Here is a 13356-nt window from a genome sequence, read left to right on the forward strand (position 1 = left end):
GCGAGGTGTCGTCTGCACTCACTCGTCAAGCGAACTCCGCATCTGATAGCGTGTGGGCCTCGCTTGTGCGGATTAAGGCCCGAAAGGGTCTCACCTCTTGCCGTTGGGGCGCCAAGCGAGCGCTTGCAACGCACTCAATCCAGCTCCCGTTCCCGCTTTTTTCGATTTTTTGTTTGAATTTCTCTGGCTGAGTCTCAACCTTGAGCCACTTGAATACACGGCCTTTGCCTTGAACCACAAAAGGTCTCAGAAAGTGTCTCTCTTTGTGGAAAAAAACAAAAACAAAAATGAATTTGGAAGAAAGGGGGCCAACAGCGCAAGAGGCTCAGACGCTGGACACAGCCCGCGGCGAGCCAGCCTCTTTGACTTTTTGGATGCAAGCTGAGTCGAGCCGAGACGCGTGCTGTCACTGTGCGGTGCTGTGTTGTGCTGTGCTGCGCCCCTTTTGCGATCCAAGCTGTTTCTGTGCCGCCGCTTTCTGACATGCCTCTCTGTCTCTGCTTTGCTTGCCATCGACCAACTCTCTCTTTCGAGAAGCACACCTCCAAAGCGGCAACGCAGCCTCGGTGCCGTTCCTTGCTGCTAACGCTTCCTTGCTTGCCTGCTTGTTCTTCTTTGCTCCTGTCACTCCGAATGCGACCATAGTAGCTTCCACCGCTCGCCGCATTGCGCTCATCATAGCTCGACCTTTTGCTTTGCTTCCTTGGCTCCCTTCTTCAGCACCACATCCTCTTGCACCCCCTCTCGGCATCTCTGCTACTCCTTGTCACCTCGCTTGGCGCCCCGCTTCTTAGAGAAAAAGGGTCAACTCTCAGACGTTCATTCTCTCTCGCTCTCGCTCCCTGCCTCCTACCGCTCTGCTGGTGCCACTTCTTGACCCGCCGCCACACCGCATCCAAACAACAACGCCAAGCGCCCTTACCTCTCTGCATCCAGCTAGCCGCTCTCCAAACAAGCTTTTCCAACTGGCCATTGTTCACAAGCCGCTCAGCCGCCTTCCATATTCCACGCGGTGCCTTTCCATCTCCGGCATCTCTGCCCGCCTTGGACCGTCTTGGCGCTGACTTCGACGGCCGCCCTCACTTCGTCTCAAGCCACCTTCCCTTGACTCCTTCTCCGACACCCTTCCACCGGCGCCACCACTTTCCTGCGCTACCCAAACAATATATAGCTCGACCGGTAGCCTTCGTCATCGTTGTCTTTCCCCCCTTTCACCTTTTCGCACAACCCGGTCATCACCCTTCCCTCGTCCCGCTCCGGCAGTGGATACCACGAGCTCCTTCTCCTTTGGACCGTCGACGAGATCGTCCTTGCCCTTCATTCCACCATCACCTCCTTGTCACTCCCTCTCGTAACGCGCAACCATGACCACGCTCGAAATGCCCAGGCCTCGTCGCCCCACCGCCTCGTCCGTGCGTCGACTCTCGGCAGCGCAGCCCCTCACGCCGGCCTCGCCCACCGTCATTCGCACCCCCGACTTCATCCTCTTTCCTTCGGTGCCCACCCACGAACCCGAGGACAACCTTCCCACCCCCTTGGCGTGGCAGCAGCAATTCGCCGCCGTCGCTCTCAACGACGCACATGCAAGACGAAGCAGGAACAATTCGATCCAACGCAGCCCCTCGTCGGAGGACTGGCGCTTGCCGGGAAGCTCGCGCAGCGATTTCTCGCACCATAGCAGCAGCGGCGGCAGCAACAGTCATAACACGGTCCTCCACGAGGACAACGACGAGCTCGAAGAGATCGCCGACCCGGAAAACGAAGTCGACGGCGACCCAGCTGCCTCGTACGATGCCGTTCGCGACGTTCGCAACCAGCAGCTCGACTCGCTTCAGTCGGTCGTTCACTCGATCGCCGAATTCCACTTTGACCGTGCCTCCTCTTCCTCTTCCTCGGGTCCCGACTCGGACATCACCGAGACCTTGGACGACATGTTTGCTTCCATCCGTCGCATCGGCGGTCACAATGCTCCCTTGTCGCCCACCTTTGCGCGTCCCATGATGGCATCGCCCAACATGCACCAGCTCTCCGATGTGGATCGTCTCGTTCTCCTCGTCGACAGGCTCAAGGCTTCCGTCGGCGGCATCACCGATGCTCACCAGGCCGGTCTGCTGGCCAAACTCATCAAGCTCACGCAAGGGCTCATCGAGTCCGAACGTCGCATTGCCCATCCTGCTGCTGCTGCCCTCGAGAGCCCTCCTCGCACGCCTCGCAGCGTCCTCGCCACTTCGCGTCGTCGCTCCTTTATCCATGCAGTCCAGCACTCGCCTCGATCTAGCAGCCAGCTCTCCTTGTCGCGTGGCTCCTTCAGCTCCACTCAGTCGTACAATACGCTTCCCACCTCGTCCGACGAAGCGGGTCACAACAGCGATGCCGAGCTGCAGCACCGACGGGCTCGTTCCAAGTCGCTTTCCGCGGCAGCAGCAGCCGCATCCTCGCCCGCAACCAAGTTCACCAAGCCCTTGGATGCGCTTGCCGAAGTCGCGCCCTTGTCGGCGGTTCCGGAACAGCACCAGTTTGACGGCTCCGTCTTTGACATGGCCACCGTGCGTCAGTCGCCGAAACCACCCGCACGCGATGCGCCCTTCTCCTTCGAGACGCTCTACTCGCCTCTCTCCACGGCGTTGGGCTTGATCAACACGCATTCGTCGCCTCGCTCCGACCAAGCCTCGCTCGCAGCCTCGGTGGCCGCCAAGTCGGATGCCACCGCTTTGCCTGGCCGCAGCCGGCGTTCGCGTTCAGTATCGGTGCAGACCGACGACAACAAGAGCGTCGCTAGCACCTGCTTGCCCGGCTACAACTCGCACGAGGCTCCTGGCTACGAAGTGGCGGACGCCAGCAGCACCAGCAAGAACCTCGAGAAACAATCGCAGGCGGGCGACTTGCCGCAATACGCCGAGTCGACCGCTGCCGCTGCTTCTGCTTCTTTGTCGTCCGACGTCAAGAAGCCCGTCGAGGCGCCCACGCTGCTCGAACGCCGTCGTGCCAAGATGGCGGCCCAGCACAGCGCCTACGCCGCCCGCACGCCCGAGGACCTTGCAGTGGTGCAGAGTTCCATCGACCACATGTCCACCGTCATGCCTCAGCTCGACAACCAGCGCGCTCTCTCGCCCGAAGAGCAACGCGAGGCGCAGCTGCAGACCATGATGGGCCGTCTGAGCAAGTCGAGCTCCACACGCATGAACGATCAGCGCAGCAACCCTCCGACGCTGCGAGCCACTCGCACTGCTCCCTCGCCTCCGCTCGCGTCCACAACCGCACAGACGGGCCTCTTGACTCCGCTGGTGGCCGTGAACGAGTTGCCGCCGCGCAGGGAATCGACCTTCGTACCCGAGCGAGAGGCACCAAAGACGCCCACCACACCGCCCTTTGTGTCGAACGCCTCGTCGTCTCGCAGGGCGTCTTTGCTTCCCAGCGCATTCACCCGCAAGCTCTCGATCGCCAGCATTGGCAATGCGCTGCGTCGTGCTTCCATCTACGACGCATCCAAGGCCAAGCAGCAGCAGCAGCAGCAGCCGCCGCCCAAGGCAGTAGAAAGGAGGCAGCAGAGCGAAAGCGAGGTCTCGGCTCCCACGATCGTTGTCGATGATGCCACCGTCCGTCATCGTCGCGGCCAGGCGTCTCGCGACACGCGTACCAAGTACGACATTGCCGAGTCGCTGACCACCCTGATCAACGACGGCAAGGCGCCAAACAAGTCGAGTCCCGTCTCGAGTATCCGCTCCTCCCGAGCTTCCAAGCGCGAGTCGCAGGGATTTCGAGCCATCGACTTCGCCGACGACACCCCACGTGGGCGCGACACCGTGATGGCGCGGGATGGCATCGAGATGGAGGACGAAGACGACAGCATGCTGCAAGACTACAGCTTTGCTAAAGTCACAACGACCAAATCGAACCACCGGCTGTCGATCATGCCCATCGTGCCCGACTCGCCGCGTAGCCTCGCCGACTGGGGGAGCAGCGCCTCGTCGCGCCGCAGCTCGAACCACGGCTCGGCCAGTCCCGGCACGCCGACGTGGCCCAAGTCGCCGCTCACCCCCGTCTCGCCCACGATGCCCACGGCCAAACGGATCAGCATGAAGCCCAGCGTGACGTTTGCAGCGGGAACACTGCCCCCACCGCCAGCGGGGCAGTCGGTCGCCGCCAACAACTCGATTCGTAAGTACCCCGACTCGTCCGCCTCTGACCCTGTCTGTGCTCCCGCCCCCACCGACACCGCTGCTGCGAACGACTTGATCGTTTATACCGTCCGCATCCCGCCCGCGACCGCCGCTGACACCTCCGTCCGCTCCGTCTCCCTCGCCCTCCAGTCTGATCCGGTGGAAATCGAGTACTTTGCCGAAGCGCAGGGTGCGTTGGGATGCATCTCTGTCTTGCTCTGGTCCTCTTCTCACATGGAGGTGGAGTGGGAGTTGGAGGATCATGTAACGTTGCACCTCTGGAGCAATCGCAATGTGAAACTTGCTGTGGCGTGTGATGCGAGTGAAAGCAGCAGCAGCGGTGGTGAGCAAGGGCAGGGTCACGTGAGGGTGCGGTTGCCAGCGAGAGCGGTGGTGCCGCAGACGGGTCGGGTCGCGTTGAAGGCAGACGGGTCAGTGGGGCGGCTGAAGCTGGTGCTGACGGAAGAAGAGAGGAAGGTGGGGATGGAGGAGAGTCGGGCGGAGGGGATGGTGGAATTCCCCCTTTCCGCACGGGAGCTGAGCGAGGTGCAGGGTTTGGGGTGTGCGGTGTGCGCCCGAGATGGGAAGAGGGAGATGTTGATGAAGGCGGAGGGGGTGAGATGGAGAGCGCTGCCGTCGGAAGGGTGGGAGGAGCTGGTGGACGCATGGATGTGCCATGGCGACCAGGAGTTGAATCGGACGCTGACAGAGACCGCTGTGAGGTTCTCGAGCAAGATCCAGGCGACCACCGACACCGGCGTTGATGCCGGGGTGGGAGAGGAGACGGTCTGGGTAGGCGACACCTACCTGCTCGTCCCGCAAAGGCTGTTCGACCTATCCGCAGTGACGTTGGACGACGCGCAAGATGGACAGACGGTAAGTGTGATTCGACCCTTTGCCTCTGACCGACACAAGGCCATAAAGGACCGGATAGAAAGTCGATCGTCCCCGTGCGCGATGCTTGTTGCACGCGCACAACGATGGATCGTCGACTGATACACCGAATGTCCAAGATTAACCTGCCTCTCCTTTCGGTAGACGCTTTTTATATTGTCTCTGCTGGTCTTGAAGCTGGCTTTCGGTCTCGAAAAGTTGCTTCGTTCGTTCTTGCCTTGTGTCACCATGCATCGCTGGGGTCGCACCGCCGGTCCAAGGGGACTGTGCTCGGTGCGAGCCTCATTGCTGGTGCAAGATGCAAGAAAAGGGTGGACGGAGGGACGAGATCGAACGGCAGCGGAAAGATCAGGAGGGATTGGATGGAGGGCGATGCTCGAAAGAGGATCACAGGACGTGGGTCGGAGCTGAACAGAACACTTGCTCGTCGCAAAGGGTCACGGCTCGAAGCATCTACCCGGCCCACGTACACGCATCTCATTCCCCCGCTTCGCCCTTTCACTCCATCACGAAAGAATGTCGCTGACTCTGTACATTCTCATCCTGTGTTCTCTGACGATCCTAGGCCCTACGTTGTACTACATGTCGCAGCGTGCTCGGCGAGCGCTCGTCTGCACCAACTGCCGCAGTTGGCGCGGGGACAGTCATCAAGCTGTCGAAATCCCTTCTCGAGCCCACCTCATCCTCCACTGCGACCACATGGATCGGCGTCCTGCTATCGACGCTCCAGTACGCGGCTGCATCTCACGGTTCACGACGCTTCCTCATCACCTCGTCGCGAGGCAAGATCGAGACGTGGCTCTTCTCGCGTGCGCTGTTCACCACTTCCCTTTCCGCACACTGGTCTTTTCAGGATGGACGAGGTGTGTGGAGAGGAAGTCGGCTGTTCTTCCGCCCTCCTCGCGAAATGGATGCAGGCGAAGAGGCGATCGAGACGGTCGAAGTGAGCGACGTCGTTTTTGGCTTGTTGGAGGAGAAGCTAAGGGAAAGCTACGAGTCGCTGCCAAAGGAGCTGGGGAACGTGCTGCCCGATTGGAAGGGTGCTTATCTCGCCAGACTCGTCGAGTAGCGAACCATTGCATTACGCCTTCCGTTCAGTTGATACGTGCAATGTCGTTCCGTCCGTTTAATTTGATTGTGCGATTCCAGCCTGACGATGCGCTCTGTGAAAGCTGAGTCGCGTCAGAATGCTGCCCGCGCCAAGAGCCGAGTGAGGACGCGTAAATTGGCTCGCGCTGCGCCCTTGTTGCGCTCGGCCAAGCTCGGCGTGTGAGCGGCACCGCTGGCGATGATCGTCAGTAGACGGTAGTGTTCCGGAGTCGATCATTGGCTCAGTGTATCCCTCGTCCATTGGACCTTTCGCAAGCCAAGCGCCCAGCTGACTGCCAACGAGGATGACATCTGAAAGGGAGCCCAAGCCGGGATGGACGGCAGCAGCAACGGGAGCGCGCGTCTCCGCGTCGGCCGTCGCAGCTCCGCTGCTGTCAAAATTAGAAATTCCGAAAAAAGGGGATTTGTTTGTGCGCCGTGGCTGGGCTGGACTCGGTTGAAAAAAGAAAGCTCGCCTCTGCCCTTTCTACGCATGCAGCGGCACAAGAGAGCGCGTGGAGCAGTCTGACCAACGCACTTCAGAAGAAAGGGGAGATCCAAGCGCGTCGACTGGGCGTGGGACGCGCTGCAATTTCGAGTCTGGACCCACCGCCACCTGCTGCCTGACTTTTTGGATTCTCACATTGTCGTTTCTTTTTCAAACAAGGCCATATTCAAAGCACTCTATCTTCGATCATGGAGAAAGAGGATGACCTGGGAGAGGAAACATACTCTTGCTAACCCGAACCCTAACCCTGACCCCAACCTAAACCCAACCCAACCCAACTTGGAGTACCCGTAACCTAAGCATATCCATGAACTTTGGTCCAGCTTGAGCGACTTTTTAAATTAGCGCTCAAAATCTAAGAATTCATCAATTTAAGCCCGTCGACTGCGCTTCTGGTGCTGCTTGCCAGCGTGAATCTTTGCCAAAAGAGAAAGACCAACAGTCTCTGATAGGCAGACGCACACGCACACACGACCTGGAATTCCACTCTTCGCCACGTCCCAGCACCGACCAACCGTCAAGCAAGCACCCTTGCATGCTCTCATTCCACCCACCTTATCACTTTCGCTTCTTCACAATCTCGAATCAGTTCGGCGCTCACTCCATCTCGATACACTCACTACGGCGTCTCATTTCGATCGCTTCACGGATACGCACCGCGCAGCATCACATCCTGAAGGGCTAGCCCAACACTGCCAAGGGAACGCCATCGACACGATCACCTCCATCGAGCACATCGACCCCAGATCCGCCCCTCATGACTGCGTAATCGAGCATCCCGCAGAATCGTCTGCATCTTCTCTATCGCTCACCTCGGCCGCATTCATCATCTCGCCCTCCGTGCCGTGCTCTATCTTCATTTCTCGCGGCCATAGAGCGTCGTTGCGCTTGTGCTAGCTCGCCACCATGGACTCGATCTTTGGCCGCAAGAAGCGCTCGCGCCAATTCAATTCGGACGCCGCCGACAAGGCCATCCCATACGAGCGCACAGCCAGCGGTCGCAATCCCCTCTCGGGCGACAATGCGCACCCTAGCTCATCCTACTCGAGCCCAACCAGCTCCAAGCTCTCCATCGGCAATCCTCAGGCCAATCCTTCCCTCGGCAGCGGTGTACATCGCTCCAGCGCCTACTCGGACGTCTACTATGATACGCCTCGATCCAGACTCGGCAGCTATGCTTCCTCGTCCATCGGCACCGAAGGCTTCGATATGTTCCCTTCCTCGGCATCCATCATCTCGCATGCCAACGGCTCCACCGTCTCGACCTCATCCCATCGTCGCAACATGTCCTCCGTCTCTTCTGCTCGTCATGGTCTAGGCACGCACGACTCGATGCAGTCCGGCTCCTCCGCGTATGCCCTCAACGGCACGCGCTCTTCTCGCTATAATTCCAGCATCGGCACAGGCGCAGGAGATACCAGCAGCATCCGTCACAACGGCTCCCAGCTACCCAACGACGTCATTAGCAGAATGTCGGTCGCTTCTACGGCCACAGGGGGTGGCTATTCGCAGTACCTGGAAGATAGCCGAACAGGCGGTCCAAGTGCCAGCACCAGTGGATCGACGCTGGCCAGAGACTCGTATCTCCCTCAACAACAGCAGCAGCAGCAGCAATCACACCCATCATCGCAGTCCGGCGGCAAAGCACCCGATTTTGTCCTCCAACGCCCACCAGACGCCGAAGTCGAACGCCTCTTTGCCGAACTCATGGACAAGCGCGACTTTCTCAACGTCCCCGGCGGCAACCTCTCGGATGAGCTCAAAGAGACCGCTCGCCGCAACATGCTCAGTTTCAGCGCCGACAAAAAGTGGACCCTCGTCTACAACGACAAGCTCACCGAATGGCATGCCGAAAAGGAACGCGATCGCAATCGTCGCCAGCACTCGGTGCAAGCAGGTCCAGCAGGCACAGGCTCCAGTCTGGTCATCACGCGCAACTCGCCGAAATGGTTCATCAAAAAGTTCATGGACGGGACCGTGACGACCAAGCACATCGAGTCGCTCGCCGTGACGCTGCGAACCTGTGCCATCGGCTGGATCCAGAGCTTTGTGGGAGCCAAAGGAACGCCTGTCCTCGCCAGCTTCTTGAGCGGACTGCACGCCAAAGGCATCAAGAGCGATAACGACCTGGCGCTCGAATACGAAGTGCTCAAAGCGTTCCGATCGCTCTTCAACTCGAAACCGGGCGCCAACGATGCGCTGACCCAACCGAAATGCATCAGTGGCATTGCGCATTCCATGATCTCGCTCCAGCTCACCACGCGCAAGCAGGCTGCCGACATTCTGCTCTTCTTGTGTCACTGGGACAAGCCTACCGGGCACCGCCTCGTGTTGAAGGCCTTTGACGACCTCAAGACAAGCCAGGGCGACCACGGTCGCTTCGACGCGTGGTTCCGCGTGCTCGAGCAGACCATCGACGGACGCGGCAAGATGGGCTCCATGGTCGGCGCTTCCGATGAAGTCAAGAAGCTCAGCGTGGTGGGACCGTACGAATCCAGCTTGAACGAGTACGCCATCAACAACATGTTTCTCATCAACGCCATCCTCAATTCGGACATCGTCCCCGAGTTCGAGGTACGCGTCCACCTTCGCAACCAGATGGAGGCGAGCGGACTGCAGCGCATCTTGATCAAGATGCACGCCTTCAAGAACATGGATCTGGATGCTCAGATCGGTGTCTTCGAGAAGGGTGCCGAGGCGGATCACGAGGATGTCGTCGAGACGTTCAACAGGGACGTGCTCACCGATCTCAGCGATCCCGTCGACGTGTTTCGCGCGATCGTGGACAAGGTCGAGGGCTCGCGAGCGTACGACTTTTTCCTGTCAGCGTTACAGCATCTGTTGTTGATTCGTAGAGATGGCGACGACCTCGTACACTACTACCAGCTCATCGACTCGATGGTGACCTCCGTGGTCATGGACCGTAAGGGCGCTGTCGAAGGCAACGACATTTCGTCCCTGCTGGGCGTGTCGGTGAACAACGTCCTATCTCGCTTCGCCGATCAGGACCACATTAACTCGATGCAGTCCGAGCTGCAAAAGGCCAAAGCTAGAGCGGCCGCACTCGAGCAGGAACGTTTGGACCTCGAAGCGAAACTCAAAGCGGGCTCCGGCGGTCTCATCGGCACGCTGCAAGAGCAGATTGAAAAGCTCGAGGACGACCTTTCGCTCGCTCGCGGCAACGCCGGCGCAGCGCGAGACGAGATGGACGAGATGGAAAAGGCCTACATCGACCGAGTGGTGGCGCTCGAGATCCAGATCCGAGAGCTGTACGACATGCTACGGGAAGCGCAGATGGATGTCAGCGATGTAGCTGCGCCGGGCAAGGGCAGTCTGGATCGCAAGCAGCTCGTGGATACGCTGGAAAAGCAGCTCGAGCGCAACAAGACGATCCGCAAGCTCGAGGCGAATGCGCGCAAGAACAAGGGCGCTGCGCCTCCTGTCCCCGCTTTGCCCGGAGTGCCGACCGAGGATGATCGTAAGCGCATCTCTGCGTCGGTGCGTCGCCAGTCGACGTTGTCAAGGGCGGCGGCGGAGAATGGTGCCGAAGAGGAGGGCGTGGAGGACGACAACGACGTTGTTGAGGAAGACGAGGGACCTGATGAAGAATCGCTGGATCCCGAAACGGCGAAATGGAAGATTCAGGCGACCTTGGCAGCAGGAATGGCGCAAAACACCGATCTGGCATCGAGGATGGTGGATGCACGCGAATCGCGCCGTCGCAAACCACCGCCCGAGGACGGCAAGCGTACGTCGCATCCTGCTGTCCGGACGTTGCTCGACGAGATCCGCCGCGAGCGTGGCGACGAAGATCCGGATTCCGATGACGAGCATATCGCCGGACGAGGCAAGAAGAAGGCCAGTGCATTGGCTAGCGTTGCCGAGGGTCAGGTCGCTGGTCCAGATGCAGACGCTCCTTCGAGCTCGGCAGCACCACCGCCACCACCACCGCCTCCCCCTCCCCCGCCTCCTCCTCCGCCGCCGCCGCCCTCGATGATCATGCCGCCGCCCCCGACGATGGCAGCGGGTCCAAAGGCTCTGCTCGACTCGGCAGCCATGCCTCCACCACCGCCACCGCCACCACCCCCGCCCGCATTCGGCCTGCTGCCCACCATCACCCACAGCGTCAACTCCGAGATGCGTTCCGCGTTTTCGACCCCCGACTCGTCTCGCCCTGGATCCATGCTGGTCTCGAGCACAGGCACAGGCGTTCCGACTGCGCCACCACCGCCTGGCTCGATCACCGACTCGCCTTTGCAGGACAGCAGCCAGTTCCGCAACTCGATGATGAATGTCCGTGCCTCTTACCTTCCGACGCACCTCGGTCCTGCCGGCCCCATCGCCGCGCCTCCTGCGCCCGGCGCCGCCGGTCTTTTCGCGAACCACGCCCTCAGCCGCAAAGACGTGCTTGCCATGGCTCGCTCCAAGATGAAGCAGCTGCAGTGGGACAAGCTCTCCCCCCAGCACGCAGCAGAAACCATCTTTGGCCAGCACGAGCTCACGGCGGACGAAGAGCAGGTGGTCAAGATGCTCCAATCCGAAGGGCTGTTCGACGAGATGGAGGAGGACTTCAAAGCCAAGCAACCCGTCAAGAAGTCGGCTTCCACCGCGAAGAAGGACAAGCTGGAACTGAAGACGCATCTGAGCCTGCAAACCCGACAAGGAATCGAGATGGTTCTCAAGCGGGTCAAGTCGAGTCTCACCGAATCGAAACAGGCGAGTCCGGAAGAGGTGGCGCATCACATCATCAACTGCAACGAGGCGGTGCTGGACCAGAGTTTCTTGACGGAGCTGCTGCGGCACTATCCGGAGAGCGAGACCAAGGGGCAGCTGGGCGAGTATCGAAATGCGTCGGACGAGGAGCTGCGGTTGTTGCACCCGGCAGATCGGTTGGTGGTGCTGCTGATGACGGTGCCGCATCTCAAGGAGAAGGTCAAGGGTCTGTTGTATATGACCAAGTACCGGGAGACGTTTGATCTCATCAAGGCGGGAACGGTCAAGGTTCGGGATGCATCCGAGGGGTTGATGAAGGCCAAATCCTTCGCTCGACTGTTGAGCCTCATCCTGATGATGGGCAACTACCTCAACTCGACCGGTGTTCAAGGTGGAGCATTCGGTTTCAAGATCACGTCGATCAACAAGCTCGTCGACACCAAAGCCTCCGACGGTACGACGCTGCTCCACTTCATTGAGCGCACCATCTCCAAGTGCTTCCCCGAAGTCGAGAGCTTCATGGACGAGCTGGAGCTTCCTGCCGAGGCATGTCGGGTTCAACTCTGGGATCTCCGTCGCGATCTGGCCGAGCTCAAATCGGGCTCGTTCCAGCATCGCAAGGACCTCGATCGTCTACTCGACGAGAACGAGGACAACCTCACCGATCCGTACGTCAAGATCATGCTTCCATTCCTCAACGACGCCGCATCGGATCTTCAGCGGCTCAACGACCAAGTGCAGTTTGCCGAACGGACGTACAACGAGGCGCTCAAGTTCTTTGGCGAAGGTCCTGATCCGAAGAAGCGCGGTCTGGGTCAGTTGGCCAACCAGACGATGCGCACGGAGGACTTTTTCGGTATCTTCAAAGAGTTTTTGGCGGCGTACAAGAAGTGTAAAGTGGACAACGTCAAAATTGGCGAGCAGCGGGTACTGGAGGCGAAACGGCGGGCGGCAGCGGAGGAGCGGGAGAAGGAGCGACAGGAGGCGATCGCCAGAAAGGAGGCGGGAGTGGACGATTCCGCGGTGCTGGAGACGCTACTCGGCAGTCTAAGGAGTGGAGGTGGGGGACCGAACAAGCAACGACGCAAAGCGCGGGAGAGACGACAGACGAATGCGGCGGCTACCGGGGCTGGTGTTGCGGGTTTGGGGAGTGCAGGTGGGTCGGAGGACTCGGGTACCGGTGCGACGGGTGCGCAGGGAAGCCCGTCCGATGTGGCCGCCGCGATGCTCGCCAAGCTGCAGGGCGGAGAGGATGCGGTAGGGGGAGGCGAACCGAGTGCGAGTGCGTTTAGGACGACGAGGAGACGGGATCGTAGGTCGGGTCGGGATGCGCCCGCGTTGCCACAGGCGGTCAATGCGACGCATGTGGCAATGGCAGAGGACGACGAGCCGGCAGTGACGAGCGACTCGAGCCCTGCACTGTCGCAGCAGACGCACGCGCCGGCGGTGGTGACGGAGACGCAAGCAGAGTCGACGACGGCGGCGGTCATCCCGGCCTCGACATCACGCAATATCGTCACGCCGCTGGCTGAGACACGGCATGACGAGGAAGAACACGAGGAAGGAGAGGAGGAGGAGGAAGAGGAGGCGGCATTCGAAGACGCCCTCCCAGCGCCACCTGTCCGGCCCGCACCACGCAAGAGCGATGCAGCAGCGCCCAGCTCGGACCTGGAGTGGTTCGACCCGGATCTGTCGGGCTTCAGTGCTGCCGGGCAGAGTATTTCTTCCAGTGGCGCATAGCGGAATGCTCAACTGTACAACTCTCACTCCTTTCAAGTGTGCATCGTGTGTGCTAAGAGGCAGGCTTTGATTGCAACTGAGGTGAGGGAGCGAGGGTGAGGAGGAGGGGTTAGGGTGGACGAGTGGAGGTCAAAGGGCTTTTTCGGAGCAGCGTATCCGAGATCCGACCGACTTTTTTTCCCGTCATGACGAGCAGGGGTCCAACTTCTTCTTGTCTTCATCCCATCACCTTATCGCCATTGGCATCATCGA

The 13356-nt window shown here is 60.0% G+C and overlaps 3 protein-coding genes across 3 annotated transcripts; all 3 read left to right on the forward strand.

Annotated features, from left to right (window-relative positions):
* Window positions 1-1364: 1364 nt before the first annotated feature.
* On the forward strand, window positions 1365-4315 carry PSEUBRA_001407 (uncharacterized protein; the record flags this gene model as incomplete). Its single annotated transcript, XM_059464585.1, has 2 exons — window positions 1365-4158; window positions 4311-4315. 2 exons carry the CDS (start codon window positions 1365-1367, stop codon window positions 4313-4315), a joined length of 2799 nt encoding a protein of 932 aa, XP_059321153.1.
* A 514-nt stretch (window positions 4316-4829) lies between these two features.
* Window positions 4830-6123, forward strand: PSEUBRA_001408 (Ubiquitin-conjugating enzyme E2-binding protein; the record flags this gene model as incomplete). Its single annotated transcript, XM_016434654.2, has 2 exons — window positions 4830-5036; window positions 5620-6123. 2 exons carry the CDS (start codon window positions 4830-4832, stop codon window positions 6121-6123), a joined length of 711 nt encoding a protein of 236 aa, XP_016294059.2.
* Window positions 6124-7557: 1434 nt separating this feature from the next.
* Window positions 7558-13104, forward strand: PSEUBRA_001409 (Formin, FH2 domain protein; the record flags this gene model as incomplete). The annotated part of the gene is made up of 1 exon (XM_016434650.1): window positions 7558-13104. One exon carries the CDS (start codon window positions 7558-7560, stop codon window positions 13102-13104), a length of 5547 nt encoding a protein of 1848 aa, XP_016294060.1.
* Window positions 13105-13356: the final 252 nt, after the last annotated feature.

This window comes from Kalmanozyma brasiliensis, assembly GCF_000497045.1.
Source record: "Kalmanozyma brasiliensis GHG001 unplaced genomic scaffold PSEUBRA_SCAF13, whole genome shotgun sequence".
In the NCBI taxonomy this organism is placed as follows: Eukaryota; Fungi; Basidiomycota; class Ustilaginomycetes; order Ustilaginales; genus Kalmanozyma; species Kalmanozyma brasiliensis.